This window comes from Callospermophilus lateralis, chromosome 15 (genome assembly GCF_048772815.1).
Source record: "Callospermophilus lateralis isolate mCalLat2 chromosome 15, mCalLat2.hap1, whole genome shotgun sequence".
NCBI classification, from domain to species: Eukaryota; Metazoa; Chordata; class Mammalia; order Rodentia; family Sciuridae; genus Callospermophilus; species Callospermophilus lateralis.
Genome location: NC_135319.1, coordinates 81,438,110 through 81,459,418, shown reverse-complemented (window position 1 = coordinate 81,459,418; position 21,309 = coordinate 81,438,110). Strand labels below are relative to the sequence as shown.

Genomic DNA, 21,309 nt, shown 5'->3' with positions numbered 1-21,309 from the left:
GAACCTCAGAGTCCTGGAACTCAAAGACACCTCAGTGTCTCAAGTGGCAGCCCATAAGGGGTGGAGAGCCCTCAGCCAGTGGTTGCCAGAGGTGGCCATCTACCTTTGCTCCAAGACCCAGGACCAGGGGACTTTTCCAGCCATTTCTAAGACAGCTCCAACAATTGGGCAGGCTTCTGACACCAAGCCCTAAACGTTCCCTGGTCACACCCACCCTCTGGTCATGGTGTGCCTCCAGAGCCAATGGAAGATGGCGCCAACCTTGTCCCAGCACAGCCACTAGCACAAGAAGAGTAAGACCTAGATGTCCAAATGAAACACACCAGGGCTGGATTGTTCTCCAATACAAGGCTCCCACCAGTTTCCCTGTGGACAAGTTCAAGTTCTTTCTCTACTTGGAAACATGATGCCTAGAGCTGACCCCACCTCCATCTTCTTGCTGGCTACACAGATGAGCAATAAGCATATGTGAAAGAAAAGAAGGACCAAATGCATCCAATAGGCTTTGTTTCCCAAGCTCCTCAGTCGCTCTCCTCCTTCCTGCTGTGACCTCTCTGGAGCCCCTTCATCACCAGACCATGAGGGGCTCGTAGCATGCAAACCTGCTCTTCCACCAGGCCCCCCACCGTGTCTTCACAGGAAAGGTCTTTCAATTGTAAGGCATCAAAGAAACTGCACCATGTTCCCTGCAGGCCTTTTCTGCCCGAGGAGACCTTTATCTGCAACCTGCTGGCGATTCTTTTCAGAATTCAATGAGAAGTGTTGGCTGGGACTGGTTGTACACATGGTGCTCATGGCCACTGGAATGAGCCCCTCCTCCTGCATGTTGCTGCTGTCCTGACAGGGATGCTGGTGGCTTCCTCACTCACCTCTGGTCACACCAGAAAGTTCAGCACAAGCAGCTCCTCCACCCACCCCAGTGCTCTTTAGTCTGGCTCCACCGGCAGCCACTGCCAGCACACCGGGTAGAGCTCGATCCCTTGAAGCTCAGGAGCTGGAGCTGGATGCACAGTCCTAGAAGTGATGCAGGAAATGTGCCCTTGGGCTTCTTCCCAGCTCCAGAAGACCTGCCCCCAAGTGCCCATCCCCCCAAGGCTCTGCTTGTAAATGAAATGAGACAATGGTCTTAGGTTGCCCTATCCTCGGGGAGGCCTCACATCAGGGAACCACAGGATGCTGGCCATCCTCTTGTCTTGGGACCCTGCAGGGCTGGCACAGAACATGTCATGAGGTCATAGCTGGCTAGGAGCAGAGTGGCCCCACCCTGTCCTCCATCCCGCACTGCATCGCCACATCTTATTCAAGACAAATGGGCTGGAAGAACCAGAAGAAAGAGTTTGACTCCAGCCTTGCCTAGGCCTATGCTCCCCCTTGGGGATTTATAGGCCTCACTCTGAATTCTGAGTTCCTAAGAATCAAGGTTCTGGGGGAGGTCATGTGACTAGAACTTAAGGTAAAAAGAAAACACCATGAAAGAATTCTCTCTCCACCCAAACTCAGGACTTCCTGCCAAATGTCAGAGAGGAGTTTGGGTGGGGATGTGGGGCAGGCCAAGGGAGTCTACCTCCCCTAAAACCATGGCCCAAGGAGAGTAATTGTGTGTAGTCCACATAGTTGGTAAGCTCTGACTTTTGTTCCTTCTCCAGAAATGACAACGGACACACAGAAGTTGAAAGGCACCTGTCCACACTGGGTTATAGCAGATTGCAGAAGACTCCTGAGCTGAGAGAGACTGGGCAGGAGAGCTGTGGGGCTCCAGAGGACTGACTGGCCTGCAGGCACTGGTCCTTCATAACGTGTCTCCCACAGTATCCCCAGATTCTAGGGCCTGGGGGGATGCAGGAGCCATGGACCTCAAACTTCAGAAACCCACATAAGGTGGCATGTTTCCCCCATGCTGGATCTGAGGAAAACAGAAGAGAAATTAGATTCTCTTGAAGAAAGATGAGTCTACCTCTGAGGCAAATGGGAGAGGAACCTCAGTGGTGGAAATGTGTGGTGCTGGTCAGGTGGACACTGAAAGTGCAGGTGATGAACCTGAAAAATGACCTTCCCCTGACATCCAGGCAGCCTGTACTCTGCTGTCTACCCACGTGGCCCAGGGCTCCTAGCTGACCTTAAAGATTTTACAAAGGAAGCCTCGGGCTTTGAAGAGGACAAGAGCAGAGCAGCTAGAGTGCCCTGCACATGGCCGGGCCACATTTAATTAGGATCATGGGCCAATTAAGTGGAACTCAGAAGGCTTGGGGAAAGCCTCACAGCCCACATTGTGCAGTCAAGTGCAGGGAGCTCTGCTGGGCTGTGCACGCCCACCTGGGAGATGGTGCTTCCTGAGGACACCTGAGACCCAGGTCCCAGAGGGAAGGGAAAGCTGGGAAACACCTCTACAAGAGCAGCAGCAAGACTGAGAATGTCCTCATCTTTTGCAAAACCTATCAGCACTAAGCATAAAAGGAAGTGCTCCTCCTGCAGAGCATGGTGCTTTCCCCAGGACCTTGAAGGTCCCTGGATTTCCTCTCCCATCTTGACTCCCAGGAAGTTCAGAGCTATATTTTATGCCTAAGAAATAACCTTTGCTTAGCTCCAAGAATCCTCCCTCTTATAGGGAATAACTCTTGTTATTTGGGGCTTCTTTTGTGACACAATTCACATCCTGTAAAATTCGCTCTTGACAGTGTGCAGTTTGGTTGGTTTGGGTATGTTCACCAGGTTGTGCAATCACCACCACCAACTGAATCCACAAGACTATGATCACCCCAAAAGAAACTTCACACCTAGTTTGGGCTGCTTAAGGATTGGTTGGTGAGAGAACACCAGCGAATCAATGCAGAACTTGAAGGGACTGGCAGGTTCTCAGGCTGGACCACGTGGTGGGAGCCAGAGTAGGACACAGTCTAAATCAAGAGGTGGAAGCTTCCAAGAAGACATCCCTGTGAGGGCTGGATGCTCAAGGACAAATGCAGGTGGCCTGCAGAAAGGCTTGGGGCATTAAAAACGACAGCTTAACTCAAAACTGAGTCTCCCTAGGATCTCCCATGTGAGTTCAAAAAACTATGAAAGGAAAATAAATCTCTAAGATGGATATCAATCAATTTTTAAAGAAAAGGGGCAAATATCAATAAGAAAAGATGCTCAATTTCACTTATTAAATGAAATTAAAACAAGCTCCCCTTTCTTACACGTTTTAGTCACTGGAAAAGACTAAAGACCAATAATAGCTGTGTTAAAATATTCACTTCCAGGCTCTAAAACATTCGTTTAACTTTTAGGATTTGTGCCTGACAAATATATCTCCAAACATGAAGAGGGATGCAGATGATGGGTATTCTCTGCAATATGGTTTCTAATGGTACAAACTGGCAGTAACCCAAATGCCCAACAAAAGGCAATGATTGCAAATTTATGGCATAATCTTTTTTAAAAAAATATCTTTATTTTATGTATTTATTTTTATGTGGTGCTGAGGATCGAACCCATGGCCTCACACATGCTAGGCGAGCGCTCTACCACTGAGCCACAGCCCCTGGCATAATCTTAAACAGAATATTCACCATTAAAATAATGATAGCCTTACAGTTAAAAAAAAAAAAAAAAGGCAGATTGAATTTCCAGGATTTACTCCACTTCCCACACCCCAAATGTCTATTCAAATATTCCTAAAAGAATAAATGAAAGTTCTAGGCACACATCCCACATGCTCCTCCCCAGGCCTAAGGACAAACAGAATGGGCCAGGAGAAGCAGTAACAAGAAAGAGAAGCAAACAGAGGGCAATGGTGGTGGACACACAGGGAACACTGGAACCTTCCACCTGCATGTGGAGCTGTCAACAAGAAGCAAAAGCCCTGTGCCTCATACTCCAGAAAGTTCAGGAATGAGGAGTTGAGAAGGTCGGCTGAGAGCGGGGACTGTGGACAGGGAAAAGGTGGGAAAGCTGCTTTGAGAGAAGCTGGATCTCCAGCCCTCCAGCCCTCATCCCAAAAGGATGCAGGTTCTCTAGAGAAGCTAAACTGGAATGGTTAAGGTCCCAAGGAATGGGCAGCAAGGAGGCAGGGGACAATAGAAGCTGAAATGGAGATTGAAAGAAAGTCCCTACTGAAATGGCCAGGGGGTGTCATTTCAACAAAGATCAACTCACACACACAATACAAAAGGGCTCTTCAAATTGAAGACAGGCAGCTGGGCATGGCAGAGCACACCTGTAATCCCAGCTACTCAGGAGGCTGAGGCAGGGGGCTGCAAGTTCAAGATTAGCAATTCAGCAAGATCCTGTCTTTAAATAAAAATTAAGGGGCTGGGGCTGGGGCTCAGTGGTAGCACACTTGCCTGGCATGTGCGAAGCACTGGGTTCAATTCTCAGAACCACATATAAATAAATAAAATAAAGGTCTACCAACAACTAAAAATATGTTTAAAAAAAATAAAAGGATGGGGATGTAGTTCACTTGTACAGCAATACCATGGACAAGGCCCTGCGTTCAATCTCCAGGACTGAAAAAAAAAAAAATGTAACAGCATCAACTTTAAAACTTTGATAGATAGCTTAAAAGATAAAAGATTAAAAAATTAAGGGCAAAAAAGGAAAGGTGAGAAATAAAAAGAATGAAACATAGAGGTCCAACATCCAACTAAGTGGAGTAAAAGAAGAAAATGAGGAGGGAGGGGGTTAATGAGAGTAATCATAGAAAAAGGTTCCCCAGGTGAAAGGGCTAACCCAGCAAGCCGCCAGTATTTGGGAAAAGAATAAAAATAAAAAACCACAGCCCATTGCCATCGCAGACACTCATAACCCAGATTGGTAAAGGCTCCAACAGAGACTCAGGAATCAGAAGACCCGGGGCCTCCTGAGCAGCAGTGCGGGATGCTAGAATGTAATAGAATGGTGGCCTCGAAACTCGGGAAGAAAATGCTTTCCATCAGGAACTGTGAAGGCAGACTAAGTCAGCCACGGGGCGGGTGGAGACATCTGCAGGTATGCAGGGCCTCAGAACTTCCCATACCTCGCAGCACCCTCTTTCCCAAAGCTGCTGGACAATGCCCTTCCACAAGATGAGGGGGTGACCTGAGAGAGGACAGAGGAGAGAAGAACCCAGGAAACAAGAGAAGCAAAGAGGATGCCCAGGGGATGGGGAGCAAGGCCTGGAGAACACTCCATCTAGACCCAGAGATGGAACAGAGTTCACAGATGAGCAAAGCCAGAAATATTAGGTCAGCCAATGAACATGAAGGCCTTTAGGGGACCTTCATACCAGCCAGAGAGTCTAGCAGGTGATTCATAAATGCTACATAGAAAATTAAGAAAATGAAAAAAAAAAGGCAAAAATTTGTTCAGGAAAAACAAGTTTGTAGAAAGAAAAAAATTAATCGCAGTATCCTACAATGCTCAACTTGAATCAATATTTACAGTCACAAAAATATCAATGCTAAATGCCAACAACAACAAAAAAACTGTGATGCATTTACAGTGGTACCCCCTTCTCTGTGGAGGAAATGTTCCAAGACCCCTAGTGAATGCCTGAAACTACAGATAATACCAAATCCTGCATATATCATTTTCCCTAAACACCTATGCACCTATGCCAAAGTTTATAGAATAGCAGAGATTAACAATAATGAAATAAAAGAAGTAGCAATTTAATAAAAGTTTGTGAATATTCTCTCTATATATCTCTATATCAATCTCAATCTCATATTATACTTTAAGCTTTCCATCTGAAGCTTTCATCAGGGATGATGTAAAACCCAGAGCTGAAACAGACCCCAAAAGTACCCTCGACATTGACCCTAAGGCAGTCAAACAGAAGCAATCACTGCATCACCCTGGTTCAGTTCAGCAGGGCTGCACTGATGGGAACCACTCTGGGGATAAAAGTTCTAGAATCCAAAGAACCCACCCCAGTCCTTACCCAGCTGCCACTTTCGGGAACACATAGTCTCCATCATCCAGATGGGCAGGGCTGGCTCCAGCATGGCGATCCCCATGTTGGCGAAGCAGATGGAGCCTTTGAAGGAGGAAGAGGGTGAGTATGCTTAGACTTCAGGTCCTGAGTGTCCTCCACGGTCTCGCCAAACACATTTGGACCCCAGCTCACATTATCTAGAACTTCTCCTCCTTCCATAAGGAAAAGGTAAAACAACAAGCCAAAGAGCTAACAAGGAGTTTTTTGTTATTATAATTTTAAACAAGTAGAATCCCAGAGTCATGAGGTTAGAACCAGAGGGCGCTGACTGGTCATTTGGTTAATCTATCCAATCTATTAATGAAGGAACCTGCCTGAGGCTGCCCAGCAGCCAACAATTTCCAGGCCACACATGGTGTTGGCAACCTGAGCTCTTGTGACTATGTTTTATTGTGCAATGAACGTGGACATTTCTAATGATTCCCTGAAATGCCAGAAAATCCAAGAAAGACCACAGTGCAGTTAGCACAGGTGTGCTATGGAGGGATTCTTTTTTAATCAACTAAACACACAAGGTACCTATGCAAATATTATCACTCTGTTAACTAGACCCTTTGTAAATATAGAACAATCTGGAAAAAGACACACAAAACTGTCTCCATCAATCTGGGAGCCTCCTGTATTGTGTTCCATGGAACCTGTAATTTGCTAGAACAAATTCAAAGAACTCTTGCAATCGTGATGAAGCTGCACACGTAATGAGAGATCTTTTCATTCTCTGTGACATTTAAAGGCAGAACATAGAAATGATTGGACTCTCCTCCCACCCACCTTGTTCCCAACTCCCCTGCCCCAGAACTGGGGATGGTCTGACGGTACTGAGTATATCTCTGTATTTCCTTTCATGAATGGGACCAGGCAGTAAGACTTCAAGAAATTCTAGGCAGGCAGACCAGGTATGCCCAAGGTTCAAGGAGTCATATCTCTGAGACCTGGTCCCCAACCACACCCTCCTCATCCCCACACTTCAATGGCCAGGGCTCCAGGTACATCTGAGCTCTGGGATGCTGCCTGTGCTTTGCAGGGCCTGCTGCAGGAAGAAGTCTCAGCACCAGCTTCCCAATTCTACAAAAGCCAACAGTAGCAGGATTAAACAAAACTAACCTTTAAATGGCCTTGGGGACAGCAGGGCCAGGGGCCCAGGCACCCCAGTCCTCCTGGACAGCTACAGCCCTGCTTAGAAAAATCTCACCATAGCTGTGGGTGATGCCTCACTGCGGGGCCACCCCAGAGAGCACTAGCCAGACCTGACGCCTGACACCAGGGCCCTGCTGACCTTGGCCTCAGGTCCAGGCAGCACCTTCATGAACCTGGTCCCTTGTCAAGCAGGGAGGTGGCCTACTGCTACCTAGATAGACTGGGGACAGCCTCTTGGATGAATGCAGCCTTTCCCCTTCCCCAGAGTCACAGAACCCTAAAGCTTTCTCTTAGCCCATCCGCGCCAAGAAACCAAAGGCGTGACCTTTCACTAAAGGGTGATTTCTGCGACCTGCCAGCTGCTCCATGGGGATGTGCCCCTGCAGGAGGAGAGGGGTCCCCTGGGCCCTCTGGGGCTCCACTGTCAGTAGCTAAGAGAAGCAGTATGCCCACTGAAGACCTCAGTAGTGCAAATCCTTCCAGAAATTTCAAGACCAAACAATGATGACTTTGACACAAAGGGAATGAGCAGGCTTAGCTTCAAACAAACCTCTGAGGCCGGGCGTCCCCGGGGCACAATGTGACTCAGGCAGCTCTGCAAAGCATGGTACATACCATTTAGATTTGCCCCAAGTGAAACACAAAAGAGACCCTGTCTAAGGGTCAGAAATCAATGACAGAAGAAAACCATTTCCTGAGACTTTAACCCCTCTTGTCTTTGGCTTCTTCCATTGCCCTACATTTCCAGCAGCAATATGGATACTGGTACCTGCCACCCACCCCGGCCTCAAGGGTGTGGCCTCGGCTGTGAAGAACCTAGAAGCCTCACCTGCGGCAATGAGGATGTATGGGTCCTTCAACAGAGTGGTTAGAGGCGTCCCCTTCTGACTCTGTCAAGTAAAAACAGGGGTTTAGAAGAGTCACTGTGGCTACCGCCGGCCCTCACTCCCCAGCTGCTCACCTCTGGCTGCACCCGGGATGGCTGGAGCACAAAGAGCTGAATAGCTGCAAGGGAAAAAACACAGAGGATCCCCTTTTCAGGAAGCAGGTGTGGCCCTGATCATGCACCCTCGTGCAGGCCATGGTCACAGCAACAGTGCCCACACAGCCTCACTCACCTCCATCCAGGAGCACCAAGGCAGCCAGCACCAGGAACGGAGCCGTCTTCCCCACAAACTCATACAGCACACTCCCGAAGGGCGGGCCCACTGTGGGAGAGAGGAGCCATGCCAGCCTCGTGGACGCCCTGCCCCGGACCAGAACCATTACTTGCTTCTTGCATTTCCCTCTCTACTCTGTTCCAAGGAAAGATCTGGGGTACACACCCTACATTCTATGTCGTCAATACTAAGTTGCCTCAACAGCTTCCTCCAGGTGGCTTTTCACCTGAGAAGTGGGAAGAGCATATAAGGCCACTGAAAAGGCAAGGGGGCACAGGAACCGGTTCAGGCACAGGACAGCACCACTTCCAGAGCCCAGGAAAGGGGCATCCGGGTTCCACTGCTCCAGACTGGCACAGATGGGAACCATGCCTCCAAATGAAGGCCAAATGTCATAGAAAAAGAGAAAGGATCCAACTCTCCCTCAGGGGAGAGATCTGTCCCCTGGCCTATGAAGTCTGCGTGGGAGGGCATTCTGGGGAGGCAGACACAGGCGGTTGGAAAGTTCTCTGGATAACTCAGAATGTTTGAGGGTCTGCAGACCTTCCTGCTCAACCCTTTCTTTTTCATTAGGGCCAAAGGAGGTTTGGGAGACCAAAGATCAGGTCCTCCTAACTCAGGACTCTTCCCACTATCTTCCACAGTCTCCCTGAAAGTAGGAAATAGAAAGGCAGATTTGGAGGGCAGCTGGGGAATCTGTCACTGTAAATATAGACTTGTTCCCACTGTATCCAGGGTCACTGGGCAAGGACTGTCACTGCCCAAAACCAGACAGGCCTCTTCTGCCTGCAAGCTCGCATGATGGCCTTACCCACCTAAGACCCCCATGGCCAGGCCTCCTAAGGCGATCCCCATAGCGTTGCCTCTCTCCTCATCATCTGTGTACACACTGGCAAGCATGCCCATCCCTAAACAGGAGAAGACGCAGTCAACAGCTGGAGGGCGCTCAGAGGCATCTGTGACTTACCCTCTCTCCCCAGCCAGACCAGGGATCTTCCGGAACCTGTGAGATTAACTGACACATAAAACCAAGCGAAATCCAAGAAGGAGGAGGGCACCTTCTCTGAGAATCCCCACCACCACCCAGCCTTGAGTCCCCAAGTTCAACAAGCTGTGCAAGGGCTGCACAGGACAGTGCTGGGCCTCCCCCTCCAACAGTTGTTTCCACACCTACCAGCTACGGATGAGCAGGAGGAGCCAATGCCCTGCAGGGACCTGGCAATCAGCAGGAAGGCATAGCTGCTGGAGAAGGCAAACACTGCCAAGACAAGAGGCCAGTCCAGCTGGTTAGGACCATGCCCCTGAGGGCAGGATGGAACCATCCCAACAGGGGCTTTCTGAGGCCCACCCTTTTCCAAAGGAGCATTTCAATGTTCCTACACTGTGCTCTTGCTCCAGGAGGCCCCCTCTGTCCGCTGCTTTCTGTAACGGTTACCCATACACACACCCCAGGTTGTGTTCTGATTCTCAGCTCATGGATAACAGGATTCATTCTGAGACCCACACTCAGAAGGCAAACATGAGACACTTACTAATTGTTGAGATAAACATGATGCAGAATCCCGTAAACATAGGAATGGGATAGCCGATTCTGCAAAACACAAACATGAGGGAAATCTGGTGACTGCTGGGTATTTTTTTAAGGCTTTATATTGATTCTCTCCTGGTTATCCTTTGGGATCAGACAGATAAGCGCTTGGTTGGCTTTTCTAAAAATTCATATCCTCAGCGCTTCCTATGTGACCTTTCAGTGTTTGGACTGTCTTGGAACGTGAATACATTTGTAGACTGCCACTCGGAACAGAAATTTCTCTGGAATAAATGTTAACACAATATGAGCAAGTAACCCAGAACATACTCAAAATACATGGCCCCCAGTTCCACCACCACCACCCCCTTTTTTTAAATCTCTTTAATTATAGTCTTTGCTAGAATGTCCCCAAGGGGACCAACTGCAATCACCTGATTCTGGTAAAAGGCTATCAAGTGCTTCAGTTGGCAGCAGAGACAACCACGCTGTCTAGGAGGTGGTTTTAAAACCTGCCTTCCCGTTGACCCCAGTGAGGCCACCTCAAAAGATACACCTCATTTTTCTGTACAAAAATTCAAAACCCAAATTTCTCTCTAAAGAAAATCACCTCCCACACAGGGCTCCGGCACCAGGCCAGATGCCTGGCTGACATGTGACCCTGCCTAAAGCCACATAGGTTGGCTCAGCCCAGGGAGACGCTACCCTATCTTCTAGGGCCGGAATGTAGAGATGTGGATGATAAACTGTCCACCGGGTGCCTGGAGCACAGAAGGCGCTTCAGAAATTTCATTTCCTCCCTCTCCTTCCTCTGCTTTGCTGCGCTGTGGAGAGCTCCCTGCTGTGCAGCGGCCCTGCAGCCCCAGGCAGCTGCCTGCCCCTCAGCCCTGAGCAGGCAGGGCCCCCACTGGATGAGCCACTGCCCTACTGTAGGCTTCTTTCAAACCACAACAGCCCAGGCCCCAGAAACCTGGAGAGGGACCAAGTGAACCCAGGAAGGCAGGAGGGCAAAAGCTGATGAGCCCAGCATGCCTAGACGGGTTCTTGCGTCCCAGGCTCTCATAAAAAGTCACAATCACAGCATCTTCATTTAAAGGTTGCACCCCAACCCTACAAACACACAGCCAACCAGTTCTAAATTTCCTAAAAGCACACAATCACGCCCCCATTTTACAAATAAGGAAACCAAGGCTTGAAAGAAAGACTTGCCCAATGTCATTGGACTAGTTTCATTTGGGCCACTGGCTTTCCTTCAGTCCAGAGCTTTTCATTTGGTAGCTTTTCCCCAGGAACGTAAAGGGCAGAAGTGGCTTTAAATGGAATCTTTCCAAAAGTTCTCCTGACTATACTCATAGTTTTTAAAATGGCTTTGTGTGCATCCGGAAACCAAGTACCAAAAATATAAATAGCCTCTCAAAATTGTAACAGATTCTCAGTCAGTTCAGTCTCCCTCCCGGAAAAGATTCCCTGATGTGAACTGAGATGAGCTCATAATTCACAAAGGGGGCTCCAAGCAAATCAGGTGAAGAGGAGAGACACGGGGATCCTGAGCCACAGTTCACACGGCCATCACAGGGCAGCTTCTCTCATCGCAGGTGCCCCAGCCGAGTGCTCTGTGCTCCTTATTCATAAGGACCAAAGAAACCCCACTGCGGTCTTACAAGGCATTGATGGGCACTGAACAAGGCAAAGTTCAAGAGGCTCAGCAAGAGCTCACAGGCAGTTTATTTTCAGAAACTGTAACACATCTTGTGAAAGAATAGACAGCTCACAATGTTCGTGGCTCCCCTGGAATAAATACAGGCCTCTCATCCCTTTCAACATACATTTGGGAAACCCAGAAGTTGAAGTGCCTGATATGTGTGTCAAAGCCAGTGGAATTAGGGGTTTACCTCCCTTCACCAGGTCTTAGCTTTGGTTATTAATAAAGCCTTAACGTGGAGCCCTGTGGCCACAAAAGACATTTCTGGTCCCTTTGCAGACTGCAGGCAAAAGTCCTAAATGGTTTTAGGTCAGAACTCAAGAAAATTCAACAACCCATCTGTGGCCCCAAACCACCAATGATACCACAACCAGTCTACCATGGCCAGCAGCCGAGGTCCCATGACAGGACATAGCTGGGGTTGGCTGGAAGCCACGGAGCCATGTTCTTCCCAGGAGGCTAGGACACTCTGTGACTGCATTGTGAAGGAGATGGCCTGGGGATCCTGCAGTTCCTTTGGCCTTTATGCCTGCTTTTCAGCAGCCAGCACTAGGGTTCCAGAAGGTAAGCAACCTGCCCCAAACTCAGGTGGCAGGTATACTGTGAGTATCTAATGTGTGCCAGGTCCTGCTGGCATACATGTGAGTACACTAGTCCCAGGGACGGACATTCCCAGTGATACTTGGGATGGAGGTGCACAATCTCATCAAAGTCCACAGGGCTGTGTGCTCACACACGGGTCTTCTCACCAAGCCTCAAGCTGCATTTGCTTTATAAACACTGCAATACTATCTATTTAAAATTTTTCTGGGTTTTAGCAAAGCATGTATGGAATAATTGAATGCTGAGCTGGGTGGAAACACCCAGGCTGGCCAGTTCATAGCCTTTGTGGTCTTCGGTGAGATGCAGTGGCTCACCCCCAACTGCAGAGAGCAAGCCAAAAGCTAACTTCCTGCCAGGCACACAGCTGCAGCACCTTCAGCACTGGCCAAGCCACTGACAGGGCTGCCCAATGGCCAGTGCCTGGCAGCATCTTTACCTGATATGCAGCCCCAAGGCAAATAAGACCCAACAGGTGGCTGCTGGGTCTCCAACCTCAAACTCCTCCAGCCCAAAAATTGCACACTCACATCAGAAAGAGGGTCGTCTATACCCTTGGGTCACTGTGTAGTGGGCAGAACACAAAGCCCTTTGTCTTTCCCTACAATGTCTACAAATAGACAGAAGCTCAACTGATGTTAGTCATAACCATCTGAGTTGGCCTCTTATCTGGATTCAAGGCCATCTCAATTAACGTATTACCAGCAGAGCTAGATCTGATTCAGCCAACGTTTAACCAAATGTCCATCATCTCCCGGTGAGTCAAGCCAGCCCACAGTCATCCTCTATAAAGCCTCAGGGAGCAGTTAACCCAATTTGAGGAAGATTAAAAATCACATATTGAATCCTAGGAAAATATGTGAAAACAATAAAAGTTAGGCTAATTACACAGACCTAGTCAGTGGAGAAACCCATATGTCCCTTAATGGCCACTGACAAATGATATTTATTCTCAAATGCTAATAAGTAGTTCTCTTTGCCAGAGAGGCTAAGGTAGACTATTCTTCGCTTGCAAAGACCACAGTTTCTTCTACTTTGGGAAATGATAAAAGGAAGGACACAAAGTAAGGACCCAGCAGGGTGAACCATCACCAGATAAGACAAAGGGATCTGCTCCCTTTTAATTATCTCAAATCACTCCTAAAAGGTGGAACAGGAAGTGAATGTCAAGGAACAGGATGATATTTCAAATTTTCTTTGATATAAAAGGAAGTTTGTCAATCATTTATTAAATGAAACAAAATCCTCAGGTGTAGCCCTGAGGTTTGCAGGTCTTCTGCAGATAGAAGATATAAGCAGGTATTTATGTGGCCCACGAATTACTGCCCTTCCTGAGGTGGGCCCTGTTCCCAACACCAGCTCAACTGCCATCTTTGCTCCCACGAGAACTGCTCTAATTCCACTGCAGTTTATTCTGATTTCAAAGCGAAGACTCTGTCATACTGTGCTTCTACCATCCCCGCAACATCTGGAGTGGGAGATCCCTGTCCAGAACAGCCGGTTCCCCTGTTCACAGAGAAGCTGAATAGGTCACTGATGATTCTTGCAAAGCCCACTTTAGAGTAACTGGCTGAAGCTGAGAGAGAGAGAGAAAAAAAAAATAATAACCCCAGTAAGATTCAGAGAGATTTCATGCCCTGTAGCTAGCTTCCTCCTTGTCATTCAGATGTTAGCTAAGATTTGTATGGAAAAATAACTGCTTTCAACTCGACTAGGTAACTATGGAAATAAATTAAGCCACTGACTCTGGCTTGATAAAAAACAGACCACCCAGACAATGACGGCTAAGGAGGAAGCCAAGGGAGACAGCCCCAGCAATGCTGTTAACTCCTTCCCCAGCCAGCTGGAAGGTTTGGAATATCTTTTGGTTCTAAAGCTGCAACTACTATTTAAACTTTACACTAGGCAAGGGCAGACCAGGATGCCACACCCTGAGCTGGGGGTAGCTCAGTAATAGAGGACAAGTTGCATGAATGAGGCCCCAGGATCAAATTCCAGCACCAAAAAAGAAAGAAGAGAAAAAGGAGCCACATCTTTGCCTGAATTATGGCAAGGGAAAGGGAAACTTGTTTTCACATTGTCTGTGAGTGTTCCTTTTATGTACATATAAGCCTAAAATCCACTTACTGGGCCAAATGATGAGAGGTGTCACTAGTATAATTTTGCTACCTCCTGTTATTCATGACCACAACTCTGAAATGAATAGTTCAACTGGAATAGTAAAATAAGTCACACGAACCTCCAAGATGGAAATTGAGTTCAGCAAGGCAGGCTCAGACGTTAAAAAGTGCTGCTAGATACGTGACAATGACATATGACAAAATCAAATGCCCTTTGTTCTTTGTGTGGTCACATATTTTCAGTGGAAATATAGTAACCAAAGAGTCAACGAAAGAATAATTTGTATCAGATTACTGCCAAACATACACTTAAACACTTCCTAAGATGGCTACTTTGTGTTTTCAGAGTTAGGCCAGAGACTTACCCTAACACTTAAAACAACAGACAAGCTGTCCACTTTCTTGTATCATCTGACAAAAGCCACTAAGGTGGCACCATCATGACCATGAATACAGGGTTGGGCTGGGGCCTATGTGGTGCTGGATGTCTCATCTCAGAATGGGCCCCCCTTAAATTAAAGCCAGGGGCTTCAAAGAGTCGTGGCTCCTACAAGTCTGACTAAGCAGCTCCTTGAGTTTTGGGGGATTTACAAAGCTGGGCCAGCTCACATCAGGAGCTGGAGCCAGAAAAAGTCCAGGTCCAAAGAAATTAGGCTGATTTTTTTTTTTTTTTTTCAAATTCTCTGGCCACTGATTAAAACTCTCTTCACCTTTACCTATTTAGCGTGGTACAACCAGAAAGGGCCCAAGAAAATGCAAGAATGACAGATTTTTTTTAACCTGTATTCTTTATTTTCAGTAGCTAAAAGTACAAGCTGTATAACTGTAAGCAGGTACAAAGAACAGGAGTGGGGAGAACAGAAGCTTGAAACAGGGACAGTGCACAGATTATAGCCCTACTGTGGCTGAGGGCAAAGGCTTTCCTCACAGAGACTGAGAGTACACCTTTCCTAAAAGCAGTGACTCCCTACTCAAGCCTGAAGGTGCCCAACCACAGTAAGTAAAAGCAGGATAGAGCTTGGTGTCTCTAGTTTTATTTTGTTTGTCTCCTTTATTACCTTAAACTTTGGGTCAGGTCCTGCTCAGCTCTGCATGCAGGCACACTGACCATGTAAAGAGTGTTCATCTAAATATTAATACAAGGTTTACCAGAAATACATTTACCTAACCTCTCTCGCTCCCCCTTCAAGACTGAAGTAAGATTCACAACACCCCATCTCAGGCTGCAGGAGTCGTACCTAGAAGTTTCCATTCACTACCCTCTGCCAAGATCATGGGATTGAGAGACAAACACCCTGGGGAACAAATGAAAATCGCCCCCTCAAGCAGTAAGGACTTTTCTAGAGCAACCTCACAGAACCAGAACTGAACAACCAGACCACTGTTTGGCCAAGACGACCTAATCATGCAGACCTCTGGCCCCTGCCCCAATTTTTTCTGTATGCTACTGTCAGCACCCAAAGACAGGGCTGAGATGCTGGGTCTCATCTTGCCTTCCCAACATGGCCATATAGGTCAATGCTCCTTTCCTGACTTTCACTGTGACCTTTTCTGTTGCAAGGAGTGGCCACTCCTGGTTTGTTGGGGCCCCTGAAGTCAAGGCTCAGTCAGGCCCAGGACTCCCATAACATTTCTCCTCCTGTTCTACAAGCTCCTTTGCCCATTAAACCTGGGACTGGCCCAAAAGCTTTTATGAAAATCTCTGCAAGTTCCCACATCATGGTTTTAATTTCTCACTAATTTCTCCAGGAATACAGGAGCCGATCTTAAAATACTGTGTAAGCACACTTGTTTATTTCACTAAAAACATAAGTTACGCATAATGGTTTTTGCTCCTCTTTTAATCAAAAACACTCACCAACTTTAGAATGCTGTTGTAAACACACGTGCTTACCAACTACACAGAAAACGTGAGTCATACCTCCTCTTGGTAATTGAGGATGAGACTGGCCCAAATTACATCAAAAGACTGTCTGCAATGGCTCACAAGGACAGAGGGACCTGTCCCTTTGTTCTTTCTGTGCAAATGGAATGTATTTGTCCTTTCTGTGTTAGTTTCCATCTAAACTGTGGAGGGAAGCAGAGTCCGGGAGTGCCTAGAGGAACCATAAGTCCCCAAATTTACATCTACTGGGCTTAGAAAGTATCACGGTCATTTTGAAGAGATGATGGAATTGACTCAATTGTTTTGCCTACATCAATATTAAAATTTGTTTGAATTTCTACATTACAGGCAGCACTGGATACTAGCGATGGTTTTCCATTTGCTGGGTAACTGGGGGAACTAGTTAAGGGTTACAATTTTGCTCTCAATGATTTCTAAAGTGGATCACCTACTACAAGGATGATTAAATTTGGGCAGGGGCTGTAGCTCAGTGGCAGAGTGCTTGCCTAGCATGTGTGAAACACTGGTTCGATCTGCAGCACCACACAAAAATAAATAAATAAAATAAAAGTATTGACAACTACAATTAAAAATACTTTTTAAAAAAAGGATAGACTAAATTTTACAAGTCACAAAATAAAATTAATATTCTCTAGGAGGTCAACTTTTTGCAGCCCAAATATAAACCTTAGCTGGCTGCAACCTCAAAGAACTTGCAGCATTTACTAGTGGAAAGGCTTCACGGATTTTAAACAAGTTTGTTCCTCCTGGCATAAGCAAAGCATCTTAAAAACAAAACGGGGATTCTTAAAAGGCTTTTCATTTGCCATTTACATTTGCAAGATTAGAATACTGACATTATTTCAGGGCATTTTCAAGCATTACATCCAGGGTTAGTAACATTTTCACCCATGAGACCTGCAAAACATTGCCACAATAACATCCTCAATTTTCACATATAGTATTTGAGCTGTTTGCTCCACTGGGATACAAAACCCTGAGCAGTTTTCTGTAATTATGCCAGATGTATTTTAAGAAGCACTCTTAGTCTTGAAAAAAAAAAGAAAGAAAATAATTCTGCAACTCCTGAGGTGTGTTTGTTTTTCCTGGAGAACAGAGGAACGGCAGAATGTCACCTTCATAATGGTGCTTCTTGGTGGGCTCACAGTCAGCCCATCCAGGGCTAACTGAGTATGGTTTGTGGCAGCTATCTCATTCTGCTCTGCAGAAGGGAGGGCTGGCCATGGCCTGGGATGGTTAACATGGATTCAACGGCATTACTCAGTCTAGAAATTAAACTGCAGTTGGAAATGTGCTCCTGTGCACTTCACTGTGAGCTCCAAGCAGCCACCCAATGTGTCCAAGGACAGCTGGTGCTGGAAGAGGACGGGATCTAGCATACCTTCTCTGAGCCCCTGCCACCACCCCAGGTCCACAGAAGCACAGGGCCCCACTCTCAGAAGGGCCTCTGCTTGGCTCAGTGCCCCGTCACTGCCATATTGAAAGGCTTCACAGCATTTGAACAAGGGGCCTGCATTTTCATTTTGCACTGGAACCACAAATTATGCAGCCACTCCGGCTCCTCCCCACCTCCCTACTGCTTGGTTCACTGGCTCTTCAGTTTGGTTCTGGAATCTCAGATGGCTCCCAACTGCCTCCCACTTCTGGCCTGGCACTTGAGGCCTCACAGCCTCACCTAGGGGCCTTTCTCCTCACCCCTGTCCCCTTAGTTCACCCTTCCTCCCTCTCTAGTCTTTATCTCTGTCACAGCTCTGGCACTGGCTGGAAGGTAAGACTCTGGGCACTCTCTTCCCTGCCACTTTTGAATTTCTGCCTCTGGGGCTACTTGTTCTTGTGATACCCTAATCCCAACTGCTCCCACTTTTTGAAGCTGATACCTTTGGTGAGGATCCCCATGTCCTGTCCTATGAGCCTCCCAGGTGCTAGGTAGAACTGGGCTGTCTCAGGTGTAGAACCAAAAATACTCACTGGATGGCCACCAACAATGGAGAAGTGAACCATTATTCCAAATAATGCAGGGCCAAAACCATCAGAACACTATGTTCATATAAAGCTAGTGCGGGCAGCTTGGATTCTCCAGACAATATAGCCTCAATTCTCTTTGTGCTTGTGGAAACAGCTCAGAAATGAGCAGAGTGTGGCCCAGGACCTGGTATCATTTTAGAGTTAGGTCCATGTACCAGACTTTCCCCACACTCCTCACTTAGGCAGCTACTAGGTCCTTTGCCACCTCAGCTTTCAACAAGCAGGTGCTTGACCAGAGGCAGAAGACAAGAGAAAGTCACAGAGCATATAGGATCTAATGACAGCCATGGTGACCTGACCACAGAGTTCTTGCCGCCAAGGGCAATTACAACAAATGTAATTAAGAAATTCGGCATTTATAAAGAACCACTGTTTTGTTCTCTTTGATCTGTCTTCTGTACTATTTTCATACTCTTTGAACAACAGGAGAGAAGAGGGAACAAACGGGAAGTCATGGTTAACTGAGGACAGAGACATAAGAGTAAGGAGACTGGGTTTTCCCCAGCTCACACGCTACTGATTCCTGAGATATGGACAAGTGAAAAATCAGAAAGGCGCAGGGAAATGCAAACCCTTTGGCTAGCTCACATCACCTACCTGTTGGTCAGCAGCCCTATGAAAGGGTTAGTGAGGAGCTGGACGGTGGCTTTGGAGGCAAACAGCAGACCGACTTGCACATTTTCATTGAGAAGGTCTTTGTCTTCACTGGGACAGTCAGAAGGGGCAGAGGACTTGTTGGTCACCATGTGCTGTGTGGTAGCAGCTCTATGCAGCTGTTCCCCATGAAGGTTTCCAGTAGCATTCCCAGTGACCATGGTAGAGTTGTCATAATAGGAGAAGATGCTCTGGAAGCTTCCTGAGGTGGAGGCTGTGAGCGCAGGCCTGGCAGTCTGGATTTCAGTTGCATTTTTCTCATGCTTAATGCTGTATAAGTAACTAGGGATGATGGGGACTGGGACAAGAGCAGAACAAGGCGATGACCACCCCCAAACCCTCCCTCAGACAAAAGCCAGCAAAACTATGGTTTAGTCAAAAGCCAAATGAGACCCAATGAAGGGACATATCTACTCAGAAGCACCACCATGCTGGAACAATTTCACTTTGCTCGGTCCACTGAAGAGAGCAAAGCCCCAAGATACCCTGGGAGTTCTGTCTATTCTCAGGGGCAGCTGCTGTGCCAAAGTGACTGGCCCCCAAATGTTTTTGTCATTTGTGGGGTTTCTCATTATGGCTTTCCATCAGAAAAAAAAAATGTTTAAAAAAGCAAAATTTGGGCTGAAGTCAAGTCATTGCTGATCTGGAATCAACCAGTGCTTCTCTGAGAGGCTCAAAAGATTTGTAAATGAATGAAGCAAGGAAACAGGAATCTAAATTTCATGACACATCTACACATCTTAGAAAAAGATAAACCTGCAAGAAGCAATAAATTGGAAATTCTGCAACAGACCGATTTCATCATTCTGTGAGTGGGAATCTGCAATTTCCCATACAACCCGTAAGATTTAAGAATTCTGTAGACTTTCACAAAGCAAAAAGAAAACTGTGTGATAAACAGAAGCTTGGGTGTGTATGAAACAAAGCATTCAAGACAAAGGCAAACTGTTCCTGAACTGGCATGAGCTAGAATGCTCCTGAGCTGAAAACCTGAGGCCCAGAGAACTGTCATGAGAGAACTTGAAAATGGGGAGAGAGGAAATGACCCAGCACTTAAAATTTGAATGAAAACAGTTTTTTTTTATTATTATTTGCTGCAAATTGGGATATTAAGGGGAAACATGCCAAACACTTTTCTGTTAAGGAGGCTAATTAAGAGGTCTACATTTTGAGTATTTAGTTTTTCAAAAATCCACTATAGGAAAAGGGATTGTTGCAATTGCTCTTATACTGCGTGCTGAGATGCTTCCATCTCAAATCATCCACTGATACATTTAAACGTCATTTCCTTTATTTAAGGAAGGATCACACCAAATAATTGGCCCACCTTTTCTCGAAGCATAATTATTTGAACGCATTGTTTTGAACTCGGGAAACTGCTCCTCTTTAATAGAAATCTTTTTTTTCATCGCGGTGAAAGTGGGTAAAAGGAAGCAAGAAATTATCAAGAGGAAACATAAGTTTCGGGTCTTATCGGATGTCACAGTTTTGACCTGACCACCAGGAAAGTCAAGCCACAAACGCAACTCCTCCAAGTTCAGGCACTGCAGTCTTTTAGGGACTTTTTTTTTTTTTTTTAACTTTTTTAACTTTTTTTCTTTTGCAAAGCGTGTTCTCCAACTTTCCCAGGCAGGCGCAGAGCTCTGGGACCGCGCCTAGGAGGAGGGAGCCCCGGAGGAGGGTGCCGGGAGGGCTGGGGACACCGGGCGGTACGTACCCACGACGGTCAGCAGCATGTTGTCCAGCAGCAGCGCGAGGAACACGATGAACAGGATGAGCTTTCGCGAGTTGCGGCTCTCCTGCAGCCAGCGGAGCGGTGCCAGCTCACTCAAGCCCATGGCTCGGGTCGCGGCTGCGGGAGCGAACGCGGTGAGGGCCGGGGCACCAGGCAGCCCCCAGTCAAGCGCTCAGACTTGGCGGGGCAGTAAGCGGCGGGTGAGGAGTCGTCCGCGGCGACTGGCGACAGCAGCAAGAGCCTAGCCTCGCTCACCGGCAGCTAGCGCATCCCCACGAGCGCACGAAGCGCCGTCGGGGACCGACCTGGAACCTCTGGGCTCTGGCTGTCCCGCTCCCCGCCGCGCCCGAGGGTCTCCCCTCTTCGACTGCGGGCTCGAGAGCGCCGTGGACCCCGCTCTCCGTGAGCCCCGCGCCCCGCTTCCCGGGGGTCCCTGGAGCCCCCGCGTGTGGCTTGGGGTCCTCCCAGCTTTCCCCGACCCTCTCTCCTCCGCGCAGGGGACAAGACCCGGCTGGCATACCTCGTGTCGCTGGCGGCTGCCTGCAGGCTCCTCACGCCCGCGCTCCCGGCCGACGTGGGCTCCGTCCGTCCGCGGCTGGGGTCGCAGTCTCCGCCCAGCGCTCGGCCGCCGCGCTCGGTTTACCCGGTCCGGCTCTGACGTCACGGCCGGCGCGAAGCGGGGGCGGGGGGCTGGGGCGCCCCGGCCTCGCCCACCCCACGTCGTCGCTTGCTGCGCGGGAGGGGCTGCCAGCCCTCCTGTGCCTGAGCCCCGGGAACCCGGGC

General features: G+C 47.9%; 1 protein-coding gene across 1 annotated transcript in view; it reads right to left on the bottom strand.

The window, feature by feature from the left end:
• The window catches only part of Slc18a2 (solute carrier family 18 member A2), a 33,397-nt gene extending 12,768 nt beyond the window's left edge, over nt 1–20,629 (bottom strand). The window contains exons 1-9 of the mRNA XM_076834612.1: nt 20,509–20,629; nt 18,735–19,089; nt 9,789–9,847; nt 9,431–9,514; nt 9,072–9,164; nt 8,215–8,304; nt 8,058–8,101; nt 7,926–7,986; nt 5,906–6,001 (exon numbers count right to left, since the gene is read on the bottom strand). Coding sequence (XP_076690727.1) covers nt 5,906–6,001; nt 7,926–7,986; nt 8,058–8,101; nt 8,215–8,304; nt 9,072–9,164; nt 9,431–9,514; nt 9,789–9,847; nt 18,735–19,089; nt 20,509–20,629 — 1,003 coding nt within the window. The remainder of the gene's footprint in view (nt 1–5,905; nt 6,002–7,925; nt 7,987–8,057; nt 8,102–8,214; nt 8,305–9,071; nt 9,165–9,430; nt 9,515–9,788; nt 9,848–18,734; nt 19,090–20,508) is intronic.
• Nucleotides 20,630–21,309: the final 680 nt, after the last annotated feature.